This window comes from Lineus longissimus, chromosome 17 (assembly GCF_910592395.1).
Source record: "Lineus longissimus chromosome 17, tnLinLong1.2, whole genome shotgun sequence".
Classification (NCBI taxonomy): Eukaryota; Metazoa; Nemertea; class Pilidiophora; order Heteronemertea; family Lineidae; genus Lineus; species Lineus longissimus.
This window is the reverse complement of record NC_088324.1, coordinates 9,908,609-9,934,888: the sequence shown is the minus strand read 5'-3', so window position 1 is coordinate 9,934,888 and position 26,280 is coordinate 9,908,609. Positions and strand designations below refer to the sequence as shown.

Here is a 26,280-nt window from a genome sequence, read left to right as displayed (position 1 = left end):
ATTTTTAAAGTGGTCTGCATCCGCAAACTGTGCGTGATATAACGCTGAAAATGCGGGATATTGATGATAGATACATAATCTGATAGATGTTAAAGCGAAATTTTTATATCAATGCTGGTTTGGCAGTAATTCTTCAAAATATCACGAAAACGATATTCCCTCTCAATCAACTAGACTTTTATGTTTTCACCCCAATTCTTGGTTCAGTACTAAGACTATCATTGTCTTCCATGTCATCAAGAAAATTATCAAAAAATGTTTATATTTTGAGAACATGAACAAGTTGCCATTTCGTGATATTTAGCAGAATAAATGGTTAATTAGCGCTGACAGAGACGGCGTGTTAAAACTGCCTTTCATGCGTTTCCTATGTCTAAACTTCCGACGCAATGGTACCTACTTCGGCCCCCTCACCTCCCCACACACTCAGTATGAATACATCTAGAATGATGAAATAGCACGGCCTCGGGAGTGCAACACAAAGACCTTTGAAGAAGACAAGGATGCCCGGGCGCGGAAGTAGGGGATTGGGCGGAGGCCACCAGACCCCCGTTATGTTTAAAAGAATCACGCATGGTCTACCTTCCTCAAGATGTGCAACGGCCGGTGTAGACGTTTAAAGTGTCCTCGGATAGCAAACTGTGCGTGATATAACGCTGAAAATGCGGGATATTGATGATAGATACATAATCTGATAGATATTAAAGCGAAATTTTTATATCAATGTTGGTTTGGCAGTAATTCTTCAAAATATCACGAAAACGATATTCCCTCTCAATCAACTATAGTTGATATCTAGACATGTCCATTGTCAGTATCCTATATTGACAGAAACACATACAAAACGCCACTTTAAAAAGCAGAGACTAACACGGCAGAGCACTGTCGCAATCAACTTGGCTTTCAGCTGGGACAAGTGTATACTTAGGGTACAGCCTTCATTGATTTTCCTCATACAGCAGCCTCTCTGTGCACGGCCTCTCAAAAGGACAACCAGCCTCTCTGTGCACGGCCTCTCAAAAGGACAACCAGCCTCTCTGTGCACGGCATCTCAAAAGGACAACCAGCCTCTATGTGCACGGCATCTCAAAAGGACAACCAGCCTCTCTGTGCATGGCACCTCAAAAGGACAACCAGCCTCTCTGTGCACGGCATCTCAAAAGGACAACCAGCCTCTCTGTACACAGCACCTCAAAAGGACAACCAGCCTCTCTGTGCACGGCATCTCAAAAGGACAACCAGCCTCTCTGTACACAGCACCTCAAAAGGACAACCAGCCTCTCTGTGCACGGCATCTCAAAAGGACAACCAGCCTGTCACATCCACAGGGAGACTTGAAACAACCAGGACCTCTCAGAGCTCCAGGGAACACTCTTTGCTACTTTGCTCAGCCCCAGCTACGGGGTGTCCCAAAATCACTGCTACTATGTTCTACAGTGTCAAAAGGACTTCCAGAATCATCTGCCACATTGCTGCACCATGGCAAAGGAAGCCAAATGAATACTTTGCATCCAGTAAGGTTTACTAAAAAGAACTCACAACACCATATTTGGCATATCTACAAAATAGTTGTTTATTCCAGACTGGATATCTGCACCTGACAAGTAAGAGTCTGTACATATATACATATAAATACATGTTAGCAGCGAAAGCCTCGATTATACATCAATTTTATTCAAATCTGATTGGAAATGTCAATATTCTTGAAAGATAGCAAATCAAATAACAGTGGAACCTCCCTCAGCAGAACTCTCTATTAAGGACAAACTCTCTTTTAAGGACACTAGTTTTGGTCCTGAAGTGGTAGTTTCCATGGCATTCAATTGGACCTCTCTAATCAGGACACCTCTCTGTTAACGGCAGCACTTAACCATCCTGAGGGTGTCCTTAATAGAGAGGTTCTACTGTAGGTTCGAGTAAAACTGATAAAGGCTACACAAAAATTCTGCTGGGGACTTTGAGTCACAGTCAACAGAAGTAGCAACATTATCTCTGATTGCCGATACATTCTGACAAGATTTTTGTTCAAATCCACAATGGCAAACCAAAGGCTTATCTCTAAACAGCAATAAAATAGCATAGCAGGTGGACCAGCCTGTAAAGACACTTATTTGGGAGTCTAGAAAGCTGATGGAGACTTGAACATAAATTGTCTTATACGGCAATAAATAATGAAATATATTAATAAATGTTCTTTATGATACATTTGAGTCCAAATCGATCCTAGATAGTTGAAAATCAATATCTGTTTTGTTAATACAGGTAATGATATTTTTTAAAAGCAGGTGGGCGAGTCCCGTATTATAACTTGCAGTCATTTTTTATTAAGAAACTAAATATAAAAGCAGGCATAAAATGGGAATTGTAGCTTGCCAATAGTGATTTTTTCAAAATATATTTTGAGCAGAGCTTGGTGTGACAGGAACAAAATTCCCCAAAACTGAATCTACATATTCCAGCGCATGTCTCAATAATGAAATTAATACTGCATATTAAATATTAGCATGCAAATGTCATCCGTTTGGTCCAAAATTCACTGAGGCAGCTCAGCAAGACCCTCTTATGTCATATCAGGTAGCATAAAAGTTCAGAAAACAAAACTATATGAGGACATGGGTTCAACCAAAAACTTATTCAAACATATTTTCCTTGTCTCCCAATAAAACAATTCAGGCCTAACTTGCAAGCTACATTCATAAGATTTTGGCAGAAGTCCGAGATATGAAGACCAGCTTAAGTACAGAGACTGATTCAGAATTTCAATAGCTACTTTCATTCACGAACCAAATTCAAGAACTTACTTCTGTAAGCCACCAACTGTTTGGGGCATTTTATTTTTAAATCCTTAACATCTGCTCCATTTTCTTGGAAACTTGCACACACGTACGGTATACAACATTTACAATAGCCAAGACCCAACCACTGTTGCTTGTATATTTATACTTGTTTAAAGTGGTCTGGCTACATATCAAAATCATTGCTGGAAATTTACATGATTCTCAAAAACAAACAGGTAAAAGAGATCTATATATGCATACCCGCCAAGAATTAAGAAAATAACACTATACATATACAGGCGTACCAAAAATATATAAGGCTCTCCTATATATTTTTGGGTGTACCCATATTTGGCAATTTGTTTGATTCCCTATTCCCATTGCTTGGTGATTATGCACAAGATATAGAAGAGGTCAAAAGGTCATGCGCACACAGTGCCAATCAGACCACAGTGGCACTGACTTTGTGCATTTTTAATCTTTTTAACCACTGAACATGTAAGAGGAGATATTTTGCAAATTCCGAAATCAATTTTTTAATTGGTTTTTAAGGAGGAGTACGGGTAACTCTACTCCTCCTTTATGACAGAAATCAGGCAAGAAATTTACTTTAATTCTTTTTCACACAAAAAGAAAAGCAGATTCGCCGAAACACCAAGCCGAAAAAATTCAAAACCTGTGTCCAAAAAATAAACAATACTGCTTTGGCACATTTGAAAAAAAATTGGGGTCCACTGCGGTTAAAGCTGAAGAATGTCTTTGAAACACTGAAAATGGAACAGTTGGAAAAAAATTGTCATCTGAACATCGATATATACCAGCTCCGAATAATCAAAAGTTAAATTTACACAAAGTCAATGCCCCCTTAAAAATAATATAAAACGGAAGAGTTTTCCGCCACCAATTCGGATAGACAATTTGAATTTATTTACGATTATAATGTCAAACCCTCCTGATAATCTATAATGTGTACATGTTGGGTTGAATATTTAGAAAAATATTTAGATATCACAGTGCCTAGTTTGAACCTGCTTGAAGCTGATGATATTATACTGATACATGGCCATCACAGATTCGTAGTTGCTGGATTAACTCTTTGAGGTTTTACTAATCATTGAGACAGATCTTGGTGGATCTTGGTGTTCATAGCCACTCAGCTTCAAGCAAGCCAAACTCTAGTCATTAAACAACCTGTAACTGCCCCGTACAGCATGCACACGGTAAAAAGTTTCGTTCAGTGAACGGGACTTTCTCGACAACGTTCGAGTGGCCGATTTCGGACAGTAAATGCATGATTTTCTGCGCCGTATTGTCCTGCACTGGAATGTCCCATTGTTGTCGTTCTTGTTGACTACTGGTTGCATTTTCATTGGTCACGTTTTCGACTTGCATTGCATCTTGGGCAACATCGGCGCGCGTTGTGACGATCGCGTCAACTTCACTGATGTCGCTGTCGGCGGAGGAATCACTTGTGTAATCTGGCCAATCTGTAAAGAGGAATGACATCATCAAATCCTTTGGTCTCAATCTCTGAACAAGTGTGAATCGTGGCATTTATTCAGGGTTTAATTTTCGAAGCAGCATGATATCATAAATTTGAACCCTCTTTTCTGGTCTTTTCAGAACCATTTATTTGGGTGCCAACGTAAGTGTATTCTATGGCAAATTGGGGAAAAGCTACATGTAGTCTTTCCAATGTGTTCAAAGCACAAATAACTTCGACATGAAAACCTGACACAACACCACATATTGCATACAAGTTGAGTTAACATGGGAATGACAATAGCATACTAATCAGAATGTTGTTAATAACAGATTATTACTGGGTAAGAATACATATATTAGACTTTACAACAAATTTTGCAGGATGCAGACTGCATCAATATCTGCATGCAGAGGATTGTAAACTGCTAAAATTTCAAGGTGATTCTACTTTTGCGGATAACATGAATGACCTAGTTTCATCAAACAATATTTGATTAGAAAACCGAAGGAACCAAGTCAAATCAGAACCCAGCTCCCTAACTGTGCATATTAGTCACCTGGCAACCACAAATTGGACCCCCAAGCTCTTGCCCACTGCCCGCCTTAATAAAGGTATATGTTCAAGTGGTATCTGGTCACATGCAATCATGGACATTTCCGCTCGGAGCCAAGCATTGCCACAACTTACATAACCCTCACCATAAAACACAGAGTCCCTTTAAATAGCCAGCACCAGCCTGGCACAACCATAAACACTTAAAGAAGGAGTCTCCTGAGATAATGTCAGGCCGGCACTAAGAAGTTTAGAGTTTCTGTATTTAGAATAGAGGACAATTCTTAATGAACCAGACATATCCAACATCACAGATTCCATGCATCCATTTTTCCAACAGTTTGTGCACCATTTTTTACGTACACATATGGTGTCCTTGGCAAAGGAACACTGTAAACTACTTTCAGTGCTGGCTGGCATAATCTCGAGACAATGCGCCTTTAACAGAACATCTTGGCAATCATGCTTTAAATCTACATACACTCTTGATACTTGATGCTGCTAACTTGAGACGGCTGCACTAGATCGGGATTAATACCCAATTCTGAAATAGACACACCGTGGGTTGACCATAAGAAGCAAGGCGGTGAAATAGACTTTGAAATGTATTTGTGCCAGTCACATCAGTGAGTCATGTTGGCGAGTAATTTCATTCAACATGCACAGATGAGATGAATATATACACAAACCAAAGAAAATTGTTAAAGATAAATGTGGAAGTAGCATAAGTCTCTACTAAACTAAAGAAAGTGTAGGATAGATTATTTGTCAAATGATTAGGCATAGGGTGCTGCAGTATTTATTAATTTGAAAGAAAACCAAATCGGAAAATAAACTCACCGTCTAACTGTGAACTGTCCAAGTTTGCCCCGAATGTCGATGGTTGGTTTGAATACGCTGTCGTCGTTGTAGTTGTTGTTGGAAAATGGTTGGCTGTCGTGGAAGCATTATGCGCTGAATTCTGGTGATATGTGTGCAGCATGCTACGCTCTTGTAACAATTGCATGACTAGAACTTGAAGTTGGCCGAGTTTTCCCTGAAATGTATTACATATGATGACGTTCATGGTCTGTTTTGTTGTTTTTTGTATTTATTGTTACCACAAGAAGGTATAGAAAGGCCATTAAGTACCTCATGTACCATCCCTGGAGTGGACTCAGTCCCTTGATGATACACAAAGATACTATTCATCACTGTCATCATCATAATCAAACATCAGAACTGCTTTTAACTTTTACTTTCTTCACCTCATCTATTGAAAAGTAGATGTAGCAATCCTCAGTGATTACCATGCTACATGAACGAGCAGGAAGACCCAAGTTAATTTCATCAGAAGGATCAGACTAAGCTTCTAAAGAAGTAACGTTTAAACAGGTGCACATGCTAGCCCAAAAATGCAGCCCTCATAAATATTCTTCTTTTGGTTATTCTCTCTGTGACCCAGCAATAAATAACCCAGGCCATCCTACCTGCATTTCCTCCCTGTCCCTAGCTAACGAGCCAATGTATTCTTCTTTTTGTTGTTCCCGTTGTAGGAGCAGTTGACGCTGGTGCTGATACAGTGAGATGTACTCCCCTGGAGAAAAACATAAAGATTTCTATAACAGAAGGAAGGGAAAACTGAGTGAAATGACCGTCCCCACAACAGTGAAAAGGGACAAGGGTATCAAAATGAACCACAGAGGCTGTGCAGTGACGTCACTCGAAGCAAAGTAATTTCCAAACATGCCAAGAAAACCGCAAACCAATTCAGAAAAAATTGCCAACCCAGTAAGGCAAGAAACGTGTGATATGCCATGCCTTCAATCACGGTTTCCCCCCAACTGCACCATGGCATGGCATTGGCTGTTATTATCCGCTCCATACCTGTGGTTGGAGGACCCAATGTGGCAGCAAGGACATTGTTTTTTAAATCATGAATCTGTGCCATCCAGTACAACACCTCGGCAATAAATATGGTTAAATGCAATAATTGTTTTACCATAACTCAAGTTCATACAGCTCTCCTTAAATTCCAAGCTGGGTTGATCAAAACCATGTAAGCTCAAATGGAGTCATCAGTCTTAACATGAAAATGTTTAATGGGATTAACGGAAAGAGATATCATCTTCAAAGGATACTTAACAAAGCCAGTAGGGATAACATTTATGCAAATTTTGTGCTTCTGAACAACCGGCCCCTAGCTGGCAGCTAGTCACCCTTCGACCAACATCGAGAACCTTAACACCTGTACCATGAAGACTTTTCCCAACCAAACATATAACCAACCTGGTTTGTAGATGGATCGGTTTTTCAATTTTTTCAGCAAAGAAAGTGCTCCCCCTTGCACCTTTTCTTCCATAGACAGCAAAAGGGATAGGTCAAAAACTGGGCCAAAAAGAAGGATTTAGAAGTTTGTGAGGGGCATAGGGAGAGAAAGGTGGTTTTCATGGAGGACAGAACGCCAGTACCAGTGTCAATCAAGTAGCCAACCGCAGATAACTCACAAGTTCACCGTTTTGAAAGACTTTTGAAAACTTTTCGAAAAACATTTGCCAATTGCTAGTTCAGGAACACCTAACTGCCTGACCAGATAAAAACATTGCAGCAAAAGTAACTTTTCTGGTCGATGCCATTTTGAGGATGGCACACTTGTCTGAATCCAAACAAACTGCATGTATGTTAGTGGCCTTTAAAAAGGATTATAAAAATATTGTACATGTACATGTAAGTAGGGCTGAACAGTGCCAGCATCAAATCACTTCACAGTAACTGTTAATTGAGCCCGGTTTGTCACTTTTGCAATTTGTAATTTAACCTAGTGAAAGCAACATACGGGATTAACTCGCATAAGGATTTACAGCCCTTTGCACAAACTGATCGAGAGGTCGTCATCCAATGTTTTCTCTCCAAAGAACGGAAAACTATCATGCGTAGAATCCACAACCCAGGGTAGGTTCGATGCCGACCGATACTAGACTAAAACTTACCGATTGTATCTGTCTCCCCCTGAAGTTGCATTACCAGATGTTCCAACTGTTCGTTTTCATCTTTCAGATCAGCTTTATCTCCGATAAGATGTGTGTACTTAGTCTGAAATAACAACAAAAACTCGTTCTAGCAATCAGAAATGCTAATTTTCATTTGAGGTGCATCACACAGTGGACCAACCTCCGGCAGCACCAGAGAGGAGGGAGGATGGGGGCTTGAGTATTGTGTTGGGAATATTGGAAGCAAGCTTGGTAGGATGCCACCGGCATTGTTTACTCTGAGTGTCCTGAGGGTTTCATCGATGAAAAAATTGCCAACATCCTTTGGCAGGGATGGGTAGGAATCTCAAAACCTGAGCTATATTCGGTGGTCTTACCTCCAACATCTTCATGGCACGTGATAACGTATCAAATTGATCTTTCGTCACTTGGGTACCATTTAACATTGCTGGTGCTGAAGGGTAGAATAGACACGAAAACATTATTACTCCCGTAACTACCCTCATAGAGGAAGGTCAGAAATGTGAGGCACACATTTTTCGATACTTTCCAGCTGATCTACCCTTTCATAGTCTCTGTTGCATTTGACAATGCCTATGTGCACTGAAACCGGGTGGCTGAGAGCCAAACTATTTTGAGTCAGGTTCAGTTGGGAAAGCCCTTAATAAATGCATAATTATATAACTTTGTTCAACTTACTGTGACTGTCCTTCTCATGTACGAGTTCTTCAACCCGTGTCAGCAGACTCTCCTTCATATTGTTGACGTCCTCGTACTGACTCAAAAGCTGGTTACGTTCCATCTCTAACTGGCGAATGGATGAGTTCATCGATTCCACCTATGAACAGAATAGGAAACGAAAATAAGAAAATATTGGTCAATGCAAGCCCAATATAAGTTGGAAAAAATTAACTGGCCTGTTTTCATTTTAGTACCCAGATAAACACCACGAAAAATTTGTGGTGAAAATTCCAGATTTACTGATCAGAACTAAACAAATACATACCATGTGGCTGCTCCTCTCTGGGTCAGCCCCGTCCTGACTTTCTGATTTTTGACTTTTCTCCGATGCCTGCACCACCATGTTATGTAACTCATGGTTCTGCGTCGTCAAAGCATTGATTGTGTCCTGAAAAATAGTGTGAAAATGAAATGAGATATGGAAGATTGGGGATTCCTATAATCCTTCAAGTGTCACCCCCCTCCAAAAAAAGATAAAGGATGGGACACTCAGTGCACAATTAAAGAGGTCTCACAACAATTTCTATAGGTGGCCATACTGTTTAAACAGTGACGTCACATGGTGTAAAAGATGTCGGGCTTGCAGTAGTGTCAGGAAGAGAACGGTGTCGAAATGACACCACCACTTTAGGAGTGTAACCACCATGACGGTGCAAGCACGTACCTGAGATGCATTCAGTTCCCTCTGTAAAGTCTCCACCAACATGGCCTGGGCCTCATAATGTTTTATTCGGTCCTCGAGCTGGTCCTGTTTTAACATCTGTGTGTTTACATGTTTGCTGTGCTCCTCGAGCCGAGACAGCTCCTGCTCTTTAAGAAGAAGCTGCAAGGGAATGAAACAGATTATAACAGCAGTTGCTAATTCAAAGTAAGTGATACACTACTCGCCTTGATATTTTGCTTGTAATAATCTAAGTGCAGAATTCAATCCCAAGTCTCTCGCAAGCAGTATGATGCCCTTCACACCTGACTGTCAGATGACCCTCCTTGGGGACGCCCATAATGCCATGAGTGCCTTTTGGGTCGCCAACGAAAGGCGACTTCAGCCAAAGAAAACTTTCGTACCAACTTACCTGGTGTCTAATTTCATTCAGCTCTTCCTCTTGATGTCCGAGTCGATGACCAAGCTCATGTGAGATATGCTGCTCTGACTGTACCTGTGTCAACAGGTCCATATTTTCGTTACTCTGTCAAGAGAAAATGCATTTGATTCAGACGGTTGGTGTACGATACATGCATTTCCTCCTGTTTACCAATGTTCTTCTCCTTTGCTCTGCACTTGGAGGCGTTATTCTCCAGGGAGTATTTATCTTCCAAGGTGGGATGAGAATTTTTGCATACCACTACGGTTAGGCATCACTTGGTGACTCCGGCTTCAGCCATAAATCTACAGGTGAGTGTATTTCTTGCAGTGGCACTGCCATTTTGTCCTTGGCTAGAGAAATCCTCAAATGGGATCATAACTCCTGTGACTGATCTTTTGAATCCTTAACATGGGAAGGAAGTACTCACCATTTTCACAAAGCCATTCTGTAATTCAGCAAGTTGAGATTTGAGTTCCTTATTTTGCGTCATCGCTCGACTCAGCGCCGTCTTATCACTCTGAATATTCTCTAATAACTTTGTCTTATCACACGTGTCTTCCCCCATCTGCTCAATGGACGACTCCAAATCAACAATCCTCCCTTCTTTTTCTTCCACCAACCTGTAACAATTCAAAAACAGCGCATTTTAAGCAACTGATTTTATTAGCAAATGGAAGTTGGTAAAGTAAAGTTGACAACAGGGCCATTTTTCCTTTGTCCCGATTCAAATTTTTTAGAGTAGGGGTGTTTCCAACGGCTGTTGGGTTACATCAAACAAACAGTTGAAGGACAGCTGGAGCACCTGGCAAAAGGGTAGTGTGTACAGTACAATGCCGAGACAACCAAGCTCAACATTTTCCAAAAGTCCCTAACAGTAGCGACACCTAATCCACGGTAGTCAAAGACGTCCATCACACGACGTACCTGCTCAACTGAGAATTATCTTGAATCTGCGCCTCGTACTTCCGCTGTAGTTCTCCATAATCGAATTTGACTTTCTCCAGGTGCAGGCTTAGCTCCTGTATAGTCTCTTGGAGCTGAGGGTTAGCGCTGGGCGGCGCGTTGGCCAACTGTTCCTGTAATCTCTCGACAGATTCCTCTAACTCTTTCTGGGTCTTGATCAGCAATTCTTTTTCACGATTTAAGGCATTGATCTGTGGGTGAGGAACGGAAGATCAGTTCAAAATGAGAAAGAGAGCAAGTATTGGCCAAGCAATGTCATCTTCTGCTGGGGGCAGAAGCTGTCACAAGCTATGGGTGTGGTGAGCCTGCTCGGACATGCCTGTTGGCAAAAACCTTTGAGGGAACTTAAACATATCTTACCTGAGACTCCAACTCTTGGCATTTCTGTTGAAGCTGTTCAATATAGCGCTGATATTGCTCAGCAATCTGGTCCCGTTCTGTTGTCAGTTTCTGGAATGCTTCATTATACTGTTCAATCCGATTGGACAGTTCCATCTTTTCTTGTTGTAACTGTTCGATCAGTTGCATATCCTCCGGGTTTTCTGGCCGATTTGATAACTGCTGGATGAGCACTTCTTTCATTTCTAAGGCATGACGTAAATCGGCGACGGATTGTTGGAAACCAAAACATTCAGAGACCTGAAGAAAAACGAACAAATAAGCACCTTTTTTTCAGCGTCAGCTGTAGCCAAGAACAGGAACCACATTCTGACCCCCAAAAGTTGATAACTATAACCATGAGTGCGTGTTGGAAAAATCCTGATGGTTAATATATGGGAGGGTCTATCAAGGCTCGATATAAACAGCTTTACGGACTCTCTAGACTCTAGATCAAAAAACGATGTACCTTCGCTTGGAGCTTTTCTTGTAATTCAGAACTCTGCTGCCGGAGATCCTCGCCGCTTTTGTTGGCTTTATATAAATCTAACTTGAGTCGATCAATCTCCTTGGACATTTCTTTGTTACTCTGTAATGGAAACATTGAAATTGAACAACAACATTGATGGCAGAAACTCCCCTAATCTTTCTGCGTTTGATTTCTTTTAAAGTGGTCTTTCTTGCTTATCGATTCCAGGATATTTTGCGAAACCTCTTTATAGACTATACCACAACAATGCCCCCCTCCCCCTCCCAAGTTAAGCCGTATGTTTACCAACACATCTGTAGCCGCAGGTATCTGATATCTAAACTTTACCCGTGGAACAACTGAGTTAAGAGGAAAACTTCCACTTTGGAATTATATGTAAGCACATACCTTTTCATAAGTTTGACTACTATTAGAAGCCGTAGACAGGTTGCGCTCCAGATCAGCGACTCTCATCCGTGACGCTTTCAACCGCCCTGAAAGTTCCTCTACTTCTTCTGCAAAGAGGGGAGAGAAAGACTTAGAATAGATCCTTTCCACCAGGTACCTCGCTTGGAGATCTTGGCACGGAAATACGCAGTAGCTCACTGGGTGGAAGCACTGTTGAGTCCTCCATCCAGTAAACTGCACTGGTGAGTTGCCCCAGACAACTGAACGAATAAGGCTGATGAAATATGTGAACAGCAACAACTGAAACCAAGCCTAGTACATCACTCACCATATCTCTGTTCAGCAGTTTTCTGAGCTTGGTTCAGACCAGACTGAAGTTCAGATTTCTCTGCAACGAGGATGCCGATGGTCTGAATGTGAACTTGCAGCTGCTCCTTCAATGTACCAATGTCTTTTCTCAATCTTTCCTCGAACTCGGACCGTTCTTTTATCAACTGTTCATTCACATGATTATTGTGGCTTTTCTGAAAAATATAATCAAGGGGATTTTTTAACTGCTTCGGACTATTGTTGTTCATCTTCTGTGTTGAGAAGTTTTGAGATGCAGGCTAGAGAGTCGATCTGTTTCTGCAAACCAAGTCAGCTGTCCTAGAGAAGATCTCAACAGACTATGGCAGGGTGAGATCCACTTACCAACTCCTGGCATGTTAATGTTAACTGCTGATTGGCCTGGCTGTGCTTCTCCAGCAGGGCTGCGAGCTCGCGGTTCCGCATCTGGAAACAGAAACGAATTCATCATCATCATTATCATCTGGGTCATATTCAATTGATTTGGTCAGAAATACTCATCACATGGAGTAGACGGTGGGGAGGGGTTGGGAGAGATAAAGCTCCCCTCAAGTGGCCCAAGGGGAAAACTATCAGAGCAAATTTTCGAAATTAAACTTATGTTCATCAAGTGATTTTTTCTTTCAAGAGAGTTACTTTCTCGTAAAATCAGTTACCTCCAGCTCTTGTATACCAGGGTCATCCACCAACTCTGTTCCGTTGAGATAACTCTGAGACTGAAAATGAAGACAGCAAAGCATTTTAAGGCATGTCCAGCCAAGCCATAGAAATAATTTGTTTCTTCTTATCACCTACCCGAGGAAAAATAGGATTTTGGTGACACCAAAATGCCAAGGGATCATTCAAGAAAAATGATTTCTTTTGTCATAAAATCTTCTAAAATCACAGTTTTGATCTTTTATCATCTTCATGTTAAGAGAACAAACGAAATGTCAGTTCCCAAAATCTCATCATAGTCTCATACAATGAACAATTAGGTAATAAGTACCAACCAATATTACCCAGAACAAAATCCACTGAAGTCAGGCACTTGTACATGTATGTAAACCATTTTTGAACCCAGTTTGGAGAAAAACTAAAAGGTCTTTACTTTTCCAATAAAAGAGCAAAGCTTAAAATAAAGTAATGCAAGCAAAAACATACAGCCACCGGAGACCATCACAAGTATTTTCCCTAAACTCCAACAAGCCACAAACACAAGCTTTACCAAAACATTGGAAGGAGGTCTTGAGATATGGTATCCCTTAAACCCAGAGAATAAACATGAGCAAAAGCCTGTTACTTCAAAGTGACGAAGTAACACATGAAGTAATGGGCTTTAATCCAAGTTAAGATCTCACCATATTTTCACCAATGCTTTGCACTGATGCCTGACAGGAACAGAATAACAAATTAATTTAAACTTTTTGAAATAATTTTCTTATCTGAAAAGGTCAACCACAACCATACCGGTATAGTTACTATTGATGTATCAATGATACTGGGGATTCTTGCACATAAGGCACATACCAAGGTTAGTCATTATGTTTTCTGAATCTATCGATACTGATTAAAAAACATACAATTTTCTGTTACAAGTCATAAAACATGCTTTCGAGTAGGAACAGACAATTTGCGATTCAAAACAAATTACAAGTAGCAACTATAAGACCCACCTCATTTAGAAGTCCGTTCAACTGTCGTGAGATCTGTTGCAGGCCTTCTGTGGAGGGCGTTGTCCTGGAGATCATGAAATACTATCAATCAACATGTAATTGTAACTAACTTCTGCATAAACTTTTCAGTTGGTATCACAGCAGTTATCACTGTGTCAATAGGTAAGGAACAAGACAACGAATTGACAAGCTGGTCTAACTCGACAATGAATTGAACGACTAAGGATTATTGATTGATAAGAAGACCAAAAGACCCATCCAAATTATACCAACCTCCCAAGATTCTTGAACGGCGATCGTCGGCTCTGTCCATCTTGTCCTGGCGATGACCGTGGGGATGGAGAATGCCTGTTGTTCGGCAGAGATTTCACTGGCGATAACGGCTTGGTCGATGAAACAGGCTTTATTGGCGATATTGGCCTTGCTGTTGTTTGATTGTTATGCGGGGGCGTGGTTGGAGCATGGTTCTCAATGAGAGGTGAACTCTGAAAAAATTAACATGCAAGTTTAGACTCCATTTATACCATAGGTGCAATGGCAGTCTAGCCTAAATAGCGTGAAAGATGCTCAAATCTAAACGTTTATCAAAAACATCCAGCCAGTTTGATATTTAAAACCAAACCAGCACATCTACCACAAAGAATTATTCATTCTTGATAGGCCTAATACTAGTGTACCCATCTGCCAGCAGAATTGACTAACATTCGAGTTCTGTTTAACTGATTCGCTGTTCTTCTTGTTAGTTTTTTCAATCACCGAGCTGGATCTCTGTTTGGGCGGAGCAGGTGAGCTACTGGGCGTGCGCCCAGATTTCTGCTGGAACTGCTTCAGCTGAAAAATACAACAGTAAAAAAACAATTGAGACACGTGCCTGAATAATATTGCAATAGGCCATAGGGGGCCTATTCTGAATGAATTACTGTCGTTTCGCTACATTGCCAGTTCGCTACAACCATCAAACCGTATAAGTTTTTTTACCGGCAAACTGTGCTATAATAAATTTGTAGTCACCACCGGGAATTATAGTAGGGTAAAATAGAGTAAAAATAATGACTACATCCATGTAGCGAAACGACTCCACCCATGTAGCGAAACGTCCTCCATGTAGCGAAACGACAATACCCATCATGTAGCGAAACGACTCCACCCATGTAGCGAAACGACCTACCATGTAGCGAAACGACCGCCACATGTAGCGAAACGACTTGTAGCGAACTGGCAATGTAGCGAAACAGCCCGATACCATTCTGAATGCGTAATGGAGTTCCAAAAAAGAGGGTGACGTGCAACACGATGACTTTCACGTTACATCAGCTAAAACCATATTGAGGACATGATCATTTGACAACATGATCAACATGTAGGCCTGGTAAATAACATTCTGACAAGTCTGTACACATTTTACACAAGCGAATGCACAGTCTACATATTGCAGTGTATTTTGTAGTGCATTGGAATACTGCCAAGGTGGGGACCGATTTTCAAGCTCGTTCAAAATGATGTTACAAATAGATCAAGGGACTGAAGACTGGAACATGATGACACCGTAAATAAAACAATGTATTAGATATCTCAAATCTAATATTTAATCAACAGGACTGACAATAAATCACCTTTTTCTTGGCAGCTGCCAACTTTTTTTCGCGAGCGACATCCGCCATTATTGATGGTGCGCACGCAGATTGACAACACGGCAAACCTCGTTCCGAGGATTTCCCGGTACTCCTGGTAACGAGGTACAAAGTAGTTGTCAATCTCCCGGGCGCCGGGCCAAATGTCCAATTTACATGCACCCGCTGAAATTGTTTGTTGTGGTAACGGTCCACGTGGTCCAATGTTTACAAACTTTTGCCTGTCGGGTCCTGCTGTCTGCTCTTTTTGACAGGACCATACTGCCTCAAGGTCTAGTTCTAAGGAAGCAGTTTGTTGTGGCGTCAAAAGTACACATCAAAGGAGTCTTTAGCAATTTCACAATTAAAATCAAGTAATGGCAGGCGCTGGGGCGAAACCTTTTGTCGACACCAAAATTAGGCAAAGAAAAGTAATGCTTTTCTCAAAAACTCGTTCCTCAGAATGTGCTTCTGTGAAGGAAATACTGTCAGGATTCAAAATGGACCCACAGACTTATGAAGTGGCTGAGATAGAATGTCGGCAAGACTGCAATCAGATTGAAAACTATTTCCAGATTATTTGTTTGACGGACAGAAGAGAGGTGTGTTGATCGGGCAGTCTGTCGATCACTCCAATTTGTCACTTTGTTCCGATTATGGGTGATCACGACTGTGATACATCAAAGTAACATTAAGTATCATCATCACCTTAGGCAAAGCATTGTGTCTTGTCTTAAGTGCCTTCGTGGTAGGGCCCTAAATGGCATCTGTCCAATCGCAGGTTGTTGTATGGACCGGGTGACGTCCCCAGCGGACAAATGACACCCTGCGGAGACGTGTACATGGGGCATATGGGCCTAGGGATGACTTCCGTATTAATTCTATACATGTAATGAGCTTTGGTCCAATGTTTTCTTAGCATGCCCTATTTTACTTGTTTCTGCTCCCTGACCCCTTATATTTGAACTGGAATAACAGACTGATATTTGAATATTCTTTTCAGGTCCCACAGTTGTTTGTAAATCGACGATATATTGGAGGATTTCCAGAGATTACACGAATGCATGAATCTGGTGAACTGGAACGAGTTTTAAAAGTTGCCGGAGTGGTGAAGAGTTAGAACATGGTGTATTCTCACTTGACATCTGGACAGCTTGAAAAATCTGACTGAAACTGTAAACATGACTGTGAAACTGTAAATATGACCGTGAAACTGTAAATTCTGACTGAAATCATTATTAAAGGGGAGTTCCTTGAAATGTCTTTAGTCTTCCAATGTATGCTTGAGTAGATGGAAATGCTATATCATGAATTGTCAAGGAGTTGAGCTTTAGCATTCTAATTAAGCTCTCAAGGGGTCGGCATGTTAGTAATCATTTTGAAAATGTGAGGCGTAATTGTACATTTGTGGACATGTACAATAACCTTAGTAAAGGGGACAATAGGCAGGAGCCAAGCGCTGGTGATGACGCTTTTAAAGGGGTCAGCCAGCCTCCACATCTACCGGGCCGCTATGGGCCAACAACTCATTCCGTCGTTATGTTGGTGGGAGGCTACCATCTGATAGATTATGACTGAATGCCTCCGAGTCAGAATCCCGCCTGAAAGTTTAACAATACCGTACATGCCTCAATGTTGGGAGGTAACGATACACGCGGCCAGACCGTCTTCGGCGGCCGCGGTGGACAGTCACGACAACAGGGCTTTCATTGGGCACGTCCTCGGCCGCCCGTACGCCCAAAACATATCCATCCCATCAATGTAGAGGTGCCAAATCATTAGTCATCAGTCTAAACTGTCACCTCGGAGTGAAAGGTCGAGTCTCTACTGTCACCTCCGAATGTGAGGTTGAGTTTATACTGTCACCTTGGGAGGCCTCCAAGTCTAAAACATGCATTTGATAACTAACTATTCAACTATTTTCTACTTTGACTGAACCTTTATTGCTTTAGTAAGGCCTCTTGCCTGTAACATAAATATCATTCTATGACTAGCACAAAGTTCACATATAACATCAACAACAGTCACGATTTTGTTAAATGGTGGTGCTCAAGATATTTAATTCTGGGCACTATAGATTCATGCACTTGATTGGGAACAACGTTGACATGACGTAGTGTTGGCCGTCGTCACGTCACCATGCATTTTACATTAGGGTAACGTGACGTGACGCGACGTTTTCGTAAACGTTGGTCCCAATCAAGTGCATGGATCTATAGTTTGAGATCCGAATATAACCTGGACATTATTACCCCTGGTCCAATAAAAATGAGGTCCGTTCAACAGGTCTGGCTGTACTCGAAAACCAGAGTAAAACAATATTGGCAGTGATCAGAATACTATGTAGAATAGCCTTCTATAAAGGCATACTCTTTTTGTTCGAAAATTTGAAAAATTTATTTTAAATGCGGGTATGGTACATCATGTTTTTTGACAGTGTCAAGTGGTGCACTCTAACGGAAGAATACAGTCTATTTACATTCATGATAACGGCACTAAGGCAATGCCGCAACAAATACAATGTTTACGATTCTTTTGTATGATTTAACAACCCAGACATGCAGAATAAGTCACTCTGGCCACTGAGATCATCTCAAAAGACATTCAAGCTGAAAAAAGACTGAATTATTTCATCTTGGGGAGGAAAGGGTTGAGAGTCGTGCCTTCAGTGTCTGCAATTTATCCTCTTTTTTCAGCCTTAATGAATTTTGAGGTAACACCAGGAGAAATTTGAAGTGCATTCCCAACATTACTGTAAAAAGAGTCACACATTCGGGGACTAACAGTTTATCTGATTTCACTTTTCAACTCAATTGACTAGAAGAACTTACAGAAAGCAAACAATACACTAGCATGATGTACAAAACGAAATATCAATATGACAAGGTTTAGAAAATTTTGTCAAATAAGACAAAATTTACTGGGGTGACAGAGTATATACATGTACTACAAAATACAGATTATTTTCAAAACACACTAACAATGCAAAATGCGAACAGTCTTGAATAAAACAAAGTAAAATAAACAGCAACAAATAGAACTCTTACATGTACATCATCCGCTATAAAAATAACACTTTTCTATTTACGAATATATGAGATATAAATAAGATCAGATAAATAGTTCAAGATCAGGAATCTTGTTTCCTTGTAAATGAATTTGCATTGTTTCTTTTTTGTAACATTTCTACACGATGAACAAAGTTCACAAAGAAATTCTTCCTTGACATGAACGTTTACAACCTAAGGCCACATTTATTTCATTTGCTGGATTTATTTCATTTGCTGATGTGGTCTTATGGCTCAGACTCTCGATGAGCAGTCTGGGTCGAACCCTTCAGTTGGCCTAAGACTCTAGGTAGGTCTCCTTGCCAAACTTGCCTTCCCCGGTACTCCATCTAGGTGTACATGTATAAATGGGTACCAGTCAGAAATGCTCAGGTTGTAGAGCTTACTGAGCTGCTCAAGTATGTTTCGTCAGACTTTACAAACAGGATTCAGAAAACGTCTCATCATGCTCATCAGAAGTCTTCGAGGAACTCTTCATTGTCGAACTCATCGCCATCGCAGAGTCAGAATTTCCGTCGCCAGTGCTCAGTGCCTCCTCGCTAAATATCTTGCCTGGGGGTGGAGTCAGCAAGTTTTTGCTCTCCACCTTCAGGCTGTAAGTTCTACCCGTATTTTCGATGACGACGGCATCTTTTTCGCTGAAGCTGGAAGTGCTTTGCATCCGCGCCCTGCTCTCGGACCTCAGCTGTATGCGCTTGTTAAGGTCTTTAATCCTCTCTTCTTTCTGAAATTGGAGCAGAAAAAATTGGAATTGAAACTTTCCATACGTCTGGGGAACATGACTCCCTGGTCATGTTTGCCAACTGAGTACCTGCGTAGTCTTGGTTAAATTCAAGCTCTGGTGCAAAACCACCCCCGAAAAATGCCCTCAGCCAATCTTACCTCTGCTATTTGTTTCTTTAGTTCCTCATTCTCTGCCAGGAGGCGCTGATGCCTCTCCTCCTCTTCCCGATTCGCCAATGCCTCCGTCAGTGCTGCGGTTTCCTGCGCATCATTGGGATGGCGGATAATGTCGAAGATTTTTGGTACAAATATCAGGCCCATTGAGAGGAAGCAGCAAAGGATGATGGCAGACGCCACGAATGCGAAGCTCGCGTCTTGTTGGTCGCTGATGATCAGTGTCACAGGGGCTGTGATGATACTCAATACCTAACAAAGTGATAGACAATATGAAAAGAAGACCATGAGCGTCTCGAGATAATGCTCGGCCAGCAGTGATGAAGTTTACAGAGGGCATGCAGTTCTTGGAATAAACAGGAAATGAACACAGATGTTTTGCCGACTGTTAGTGCAAACTTTCTGTTTCTGTTGCTATTCATGTTTGGACCAGTCCCCTAACAAATTAGTCACCTCAGGCCACCTGTTTGCCCCCTAGCTTCCACCTGTAACCCCCTTAAAGGTCATTTCAGAGAAAACCACCGATGTTTACATACCACGACATTGTAGATGCCCATCCCCACAAATCTGGAGTCGTTCACAGTCTTGATCTTGACGCTGCGAGTCTCGTAGGAGAGTAGGATGCCAAACATGAGGAGAAGGCCCTTGTAGCCTAGGATAACACCTATGAGAGAATATAAAGATGTAACCATTGTAGGGTACTATAAACCAGGGGATTTAGCGCACAACTCTCAATTATAGAGACTACATTTGGTCCAAAGTTGGCCATTTCCATAGAATTTATTAGTCAAGACGTGATGCGACTGCTTGGGTCCGATAATCATCGGCTATCACTTCGATCAAACCGACCACCATGGACTGGATGATGTACGCATCTTCGTCCTAGAATTCATCCACGCCTCCCCAGATGCGGATAACTCCAAAAACATTAGACTCGCCAAAGAGTCTACATGGATCCATCGACTGCGCACCATGTCACCGCTCGGTCTCAACATCAAGGACAACACGTCCTGGTAATAGGAAACCTACACTTGCTAGCGTATCTACTATTTCCATAGAATTTGACCTCTGTAACATGGACACCTGTCAATTAAGGACAGCATTTGTTAGTCCAAGAGGTGTCCTTAATATAGAGAGGTTCTACTGTTCTGCACAGACAAACTGAACATACCCAGCCAGATAGTGAGATGAGTACATGTGCACTGCTCCAGTTGCGGTACATACAGCACGTCTGCATCCGTATCCTTCGGCGATTCTTTCGGGAAATCTTGGAGAATTCGACGGAGGGGATCCATTATGTGCCACACGGTCAAGAAAATGAGGTCGATTATCAACAGAATGGCAAGGACGATGTAAATCTCGCATGGCTGGATATTCATCTACAAATAGGACAAAATATTCATTATTTTCCAGATCTTTTAACAGGTTGAGGATAGACCCTCGTTTAAGGGACAGTCCTTCAGTTGACAGTATGCTGCAGACTTACCCGACTGTCCTTTTTGCGCCTGATGGCAAGACGGTAGACGGTCCAGACTTTGGTGAACATGGAGCCGTACGCCAAGGTGAAACCTATGGACAGAACCCACACCCGCATCTGAAAAAATTTTGATATACATCTCGTCATCTTATTCACATTATCATTGAGGTGGTTACAGTCCTAAGAACAAAATTACAAGCTACAAGGGAAAAACCTCAGTAGGGCAGCCACCTTTTACAAAGAACTGTGTTCGATTGAGATATAGGTGGCGTGTTTGAATTACAAACGCCGTGTCTAGGTAAATAGTTAGGCAGCTTGTTACCTGACAGAGGATCGGATAGGTTCTTTCTGACACGAATCTGCCGTCGAGTCCGAGGAGGAAGATGGTAGTGAGACAAATCATACAACCAACAGCCGTCACGCTATTCAGAACTGGAGTGGACTGACGAATATGACTGCAATGAAAGATGTTTTCAAAAAATATAACAAACGTATATCTTTTCACAAAACAGTATTGAAACAACTACTTTTGACATTTCATGACTACCTGAATCATTTCATCAGAGGAATGAGTTGATTCTTCTACAGGCCACTGGGGGTAGCAGTTAACAAAGTTTCAATATTTTGAAACCCTGGGTTTATGTTTTCAGTATTATTGCAAGTGACCTTCAGAACTCTAAATGGATTGCTATGGGAGACTTTAAATAGTTTTTAGTTCTATTTGACAAAGTTCAGGACAGAATACTGACGGTACTGATGGGGTGGTGCCCTGGTGTGGGCAGTCTTACCTCCTGTGCTGGTTGAAGGTGTTGAACAAGAGACAGACAAGTCCAATGATGATGCCCTGGGTGGCCACCACACTCATGCCAATGTACAGACCCATCGATACCACACGCAGTTTGAGGACGATCGCCGTCTGATCTGGTGGCGGCTTTCCACCTAAAGTGTAAATGCAGATGTAGCGTAATGTAAAAACCAAATTAGAGCGCCCTCTCTTATCAGAAGAAAGATTTCTTTCATGGGCACTTTAAAACAATTTAAGAGACGTGTTCTCAGGTGTTAATTTAACAGGGTTATTTCCTAAAGGCCTGAATATCAACAAGGAACCTGCAGCCTTAAAGTAAAATCAAATTAGTAAGGCGCTATTTCCACATGGTATGAAAATGTTCAAGAGCGCCCCCCTCTTGACAGTAAATTATGTATAGTGTCTCTTGAAGATGTACATTTTAGGGCCTTTCATCAACTGGACCAGGGAAAGTAATGCACTATAGAAGTGCAACTCACCGATCCATTTTTCTCCGCCAAGCCATGACAGGTTGTTGGTGAAGTAGTCATAGTAACCGACTTTGTTGTATTTGCCGTCGACCATTTGTTCAATCTGAGTCCAGGCGATGCGGTCACCTGATTTCGTGAAATAGACAGGGCCCTGCAAGTGAATACATGTATTTAGATAAAATCATAAAGATTCTTTCCTAATTGCTGCAATTAGCAATGAACATATATTCTCAGACTGCGGGTTAAACTGATGATTTTATTATACATTTAACGACAACTTACCGAGACTCCGAGGAACTTTGTTTCATTGACAGCCTTGAATATCTCATCATAAATTTCCTTGTTGTGGTAGTGAAATTCTTCAATGCTTCGATTCTTGGCCGCCAATCTGAGATAGAAAAGAAATAAAAAGTTGTGTAATTGTTAGAGTGCTTTTAAGGAAAATCTCTCGAGGTCCGGTTATGAACAAGGCCCATTTCCCTCAGAGGCAATCTGAGAGCAACTTGAGGCCGTCCTCCAATTTGGAAAAATGTTGGTTGCTTTCAGCACTAATTACAAATTTGCTGACTAAATACTGAAAATACTGACAGGTTGGAAGCCATGCTATCAAACATAAAATCGAAGTCTAGCATACCTCTTCGTGACCTTGTCCAATGCTAGTGCCGTAGCCCAGACTGCATCGTAGGCCAGCGGTGCCTCAGGGTATCCGACCACTCTGTTTGGATTGGTGTTGTTCAGATAGACATTTATGAGGCGCTGCTGAAACTCGCTCGACGTCTGCAAATGAAACGCGGTATATAACAATAGAACTGAAGTACCGTAAACATGGTCAACCGTGACATGTCCACGAAGCTAAAAGTTGGTAAATCGGCTCATTTTCAATTGGCAATAGACTAAATATTTTATTTTTGTTTGACTTCGGCCAGCGGTATCGAGTCCACGCACGCTACTCATGTTTCTCACTAGGTGGGGTCTTTAAACTGCCTCGGCATAGACACCAGCTACGAGGAACCTCGGTTTTATATCTTATTCGAAGGACTGTGAAGAGCCAGGAATGTTAATTCCTTGAAAGCCACACCGTTTCATCCAGAAATACAATCATGGGTTCTCCCCAGGCCCTTTTGTGTGGTAGCCAGCAGTGTTAACTAATAGGCTATGAGGCTCCCTGGAATTCATCCCATCCCTAAATATAGACTTCCCACTGACCATTCCAGAGACAGTCGCCACGTCTGCTTGATTCAACATCATCGACTCAGTCGTAAAATGGCCCTCGACCGCTTTTTTCATTTCCTCCTTCGTACAGTTGACATGCTGATTTGGTAGTAGGTACCAGTCGTCTGCATACCAACCAATCAGGAACCAGACATACTTCTTGCCATACAGGCCCTGTTTGTAGGCCTGAAGAGAAACAATTGATGATAAGGATCCAAACACCTCCACCAAAGTAACTTCCCCCCAAAATGATCTGTCATCATTTCTTAATCATCTACAGAAATGCAGGGAAAATTTCAGGATATCACCATTTTGGTCTTAGGCTGCATTGGTAAAAGGACAGAGGAATACCAATATGAAAGATTACCAGATGAACCACCCATCGCTGGACTTACCTCACAGAAAACCCTTCTCGCGTAGCCCTCATAGAATACACCAATGATGACACGTGCATCTTGCCTCTGGATGACAACAACGATAAAACAAGTAACTTTAACTTGGCGTTAGGTTTAAGTGCTTTGCTCAAGGAGATAACATCAAGCTAAGTTAGTGCCGGCGTCAGTGACAAAATTTGTTTTGAACAGGAAAGCATGGCCTTAGGTCATTTCCGGCCATCGATAGAAAGCCGAAGTCAACCGAATAATGTATTCGAACGTATTCACGATTGCTGCAGAGAATTGCGGGAATTTTATTCAAAAGAGCTGGAAGGTAAAGAGCTTAAGCTGACACTTAGAAACAGAGAGCTCACCTTTAAACTTTTGACTGCATTAGTTGGATCGTTGAGGAAACTTGTTCTTATTGCGATCTCAATGCCCTCATTTTTCACTTTATTTTCAAGATCTTGAATCGTCTGAAATGATACAGAAAATTCAGAATGAACACTTTTCACATGAACGTGATGAAATTAACATGTAGCGTAGATTATGTCGGCATCTGTATGAAGCCGTTGATGTGGTCAGGAAAACTGAACACAATACTTACAGATGTGAATACTTCTTCAATCTGCTGTATGGTGGCGATACGGGAGAAGTTCCAGCGCTTGATCAATTTAATCCGCGTCGGATTCTGCAGGTTGGCAGACGGATGGGTGCGGAAGAACGTCGGGAAGCGAGTCCGATCTGACAAGGCAGGAGAGCTGGAGCCGTAGGACAACTGAAAGGTAACTTTTTCATCGACAAATTTGTCATTTCAACCAAAGATTTATTTAACAGAGGTAAGGTATCTATTCAACTTCTACATGTTCTAAGACTTCTAATTTTTGCTTTGGAGTGATTTCTGAAGCCACGAGTTGCGAGGCTTTCCTTCCAACTCTACAACTGGGCTCGTTGTTGAATTCATTCTGGAGGAATACTGTAGTCTTCAATATGTTTTTTTAGTCCGTCATACATACCACTACCAGATTCCACATCTTGGCTGCCTGCGCCACGAATGTTGAGACCAAACTGCAGCCAACTAGGAAGATGATTTTGGTTGGAGGGTTGTAGAGGAGTTCATACATCGCCTTCGTTCCCAGACCGGCACTGCACTGAAAACAGGAGAGCCACAAAATGGAAATATCCAACACCATCGCGCCTACGTAATATTGAAAACTGGGAATATAAAACCTTTGCAAACATTGGTAGCAAATAAGGCTTCAAATACAAAGGGCCTTTCTGTTTAGAGTTAAGTCTTTCAGGAAGGATGAGGGGACATAGGGCCTTTCTGTTTAGAGTTAAGTCTTTCAGGAAGGTTGAGGGGACATAGTAGAAATTTTGGCTTTTTCAAAGTACTTTGAGATTATCATTATGATCCCTGGCCTTAGATCCGAAGAATGTTTTACAATTTCGATACATGAAATATAGACTCTTACCTTGCTGTCATTATACGCCATCTGCAGACGATATCCAGGCAGAATATCAGATCGAGCATTGACATCTTGCAGCGCCATTATCGTGGCAGGGAAGCAACCATTACCGCCTGCCCACCCTCCTTCCATCGGAAAGATCCCACCAATCCATATGTCCTTATTCTTGCCGGTGGGGTGTTCCAGTTGTCCGGGTCGAACACATGATAGCACCAGAAGAAAACGTACGGCAGTGGCTAATCTTAATGACGTTAATTGAATCATTATCAGATGATAATTGGCAATCAAGGGTGAGAAATCTTTCCAAATCTGGAAAAGAGGGAATATTGTATACACAGGTTGTGTTTGTGTTGGGGAAACAATCAACTAAACAAGAAGCTTATGAAATACAACTGGGTTGGGTAGCACAATCGACCACTGCACTGGCTCATCTCCATCTCGGCATCAGGGAACTAGAAAGAAGGCTAACATGGCTAACGGCGGCTGCAACGCCTTCGATTGGTAATGTTGAATTGATGACTTGTCTTGAAAGTCATGTCTCTTACGATCCGACTACAAGAACGGTATTCTGGCAAAATGCATGGTGGTAAAGGCTTACAGCTAACGTTACATTGGCTTGGTTGATGAGCCAGAGTCCGAGAGGATGGAAGAATTTTAAGAAAAAAGGGAATCAAAACACGACAATGAAACTCAAATAACGTCAAAACCTTCGTAGTGATGGATACCAGTCAGTCTTTTACATCAGCTGTGTACCATTGTCCATAATATGGACATCTTTCATCATTGATTTATTGACGCAGAACGCCAGAAATCTTGCTTTTTCCTGTGGAAAATATTGATAATTTCTCCATTTCTGCTTTTTTTTCTTCATTACCTGATTACAAGCATTATTCGACGGTAAACCTTGGAAGGTGAATTCCGCTTCGGCCGTGACAGTGCCTTCTGATGTCTCCGAAAAAACCGAAGGCCAGTTTTGGAAGGGCTCACACATGAATTCCGCTTCGGCCGTGGCAGTGCCTTCTGATGTCTCCGAAAAAAACCGAAGGCCTTTTTAGGAAGGGGCTCAC

The 26,280-nt window shown here is 41.7% G+C and overlaps 2 protein-coding genes across 5 annotated transcripts; both read right to left on the bottom strand.

The window, feature by feature from the left end:
• Positions 1 to 1,537: 1,537 nt before the first annotated feature.
• On the bottom strand, positions 1,538 to 15,504 carry LOC135501885 (golgin subfamily A member 2-like). 3 transcript variants are annotated; one of them, XM_064794281.1, is made up of 23 exons: positions 15,445 to 15,504; positions 14,534 to 14,662; positions 14,105 to 14,316; positions 13,832 to 13,895; positions 13,517 to 13,546; positions 12,833 to 12,892; positions 12,522 to 12,602; positions 12,157 to 12,352; positions 11,829 to 11,935; positions 11,421 to 11,540; positions 10,934 to 11,212; positions 10,535 to 10,764; positions 10,038 to 10,230; positions 9,599 to 9,712; positions 9,190 to 9,348; positions 8,791 to 8,913; positions 8,484 to 8,622; positions 8,162 to 8,238; positions 7,785 to 7,887; positions 6,285 to 6,391; positions 5,656 to 5,851; positions 5,297 to 5,359; positions 1,538 to 4,264 (listed from the first exon to the last, which is right to left on the bottom strand). In XM_064794281.1, the coding sequence occupies exons 1-23, from the start codon at positions 15,490 to 15,492 to the stop codon at positions 3,960 to 3,962; spliced, it is 3,135 nt and encodes a 1,044-aa protein (XP_064650351.1). In that variant the 5' UTR covers positions 15,493 to 15,504; the 3' UTR covers positions 1,538 to 3,959. The 3 variants fall into 3 exon arrangements, with proteins under 3 accessions (XP_064650351.1, XP_064650353.1, XP_064650352.1); XM_064794283.1 differs by lacking the exon at positions 5,297 to 5,359; XM_064794282.1 differs by lacking the exon at positions 13,517 to 13,546.
• Positions 15,505 to 17,358: 1,854 nt separating this feature from the next.
• Positions 17,359 to 26,071, bottom strand: LOC135501886 (gamma-aminobutyric acid type B receptor subunit 1-like). 2 transcript variants are annotated; one of them, XM_064794284.1, is made up of 17 exons: positions 25,921 to 26,071; positions 25,220 to 25,522; positions 24,761 to 24,895; positions 24,352 to 24,522; positions 24,119 to 24,220; positions 23,766 to 23,831; positions 23,365 to 23,556; positions 22,793 to 22,935; positions 22,441 to 22,546; positions 22,168 to 22,309; positions 21,672 to 21,822; positions 21,206 to 21,338; positions 20,893 to 21,000; positions 20,578 to 20,785; positions 19,943 to 20,070; positions 19,392 to 19,658; positions 17,359 to 19,233 (listed from the first exon to the last, which is right to left on the bottom strand). In XM_064794284.1, exons 2-17 carry the CDS (start codon positions 25,475 to 25,477, stop codon positions 18,925 to 18,927), a joined length of 2,619 nt encoding a protein of 872 aa, XP_064650354.1. In that variant the 5' UTR covers positions 25,478 to 25,522; positions 25,921 to 26,071; the 3' UTR covers positions 17,359 to 18,924. The 2 variants fall into 2 exon arrangements, with proteins under 2 accessions (XP_064650354.1, XP_064650356.1); XM_064794286.1 differs by having other exon boundaries at positions 25,939 to 26,071.
• Positions 26,072 to 26,280: the final 209 nt, after the last annotated feature.

Excerpts from the sequence above, each read along its gene's own strand:
- LOC135501885 (XM_064794281.1), bottom strand. The coding sequence starts at position 15,492 with ATGGCGGATGTCGCTCGCGAAAAAAAGTTGGCAGCTGCCAAGAAAAAG. Across the intron at positions 9,713-10,037 it reads AGAATGGCTTTGTGAAAATG|AGTAACGAAAATATGGACCT; the intron begins GTGAGTACTTCC and ends TTCTCTTGACAG. Across the intron at positions 8,914-9,189 it reads GGGAACTGAATGCATCTCAG|GACACAATCAATGCTTTGAC; the intron begins GTACGTGCTTGC and ends ACTATTTTTCAG.
- LOC135501886 (XM_064794284.1), bottom strand. The coding sequence starts at position 25,477 with ATGATTCAATTAACGTCATTAAGATTAGCCACTGCCGTACGTTTTCTT. Across the intron at positions 22,310-22,440 it reads CAAAGTTCCTCGGAGTCTCG|GGCCCTGTCTATTTCACGAA; the intron begins GTAAGTTGTCGT and ends ATTCACTTGCAG. Across the intron at positions 21,823-22,167 it reads TGGCGGAGAAAAATGGATCG|GTGGAAAGCCGCCACCAGAT; the intron begins GTGAGTTGCACT and ends TTTACACTTTAG.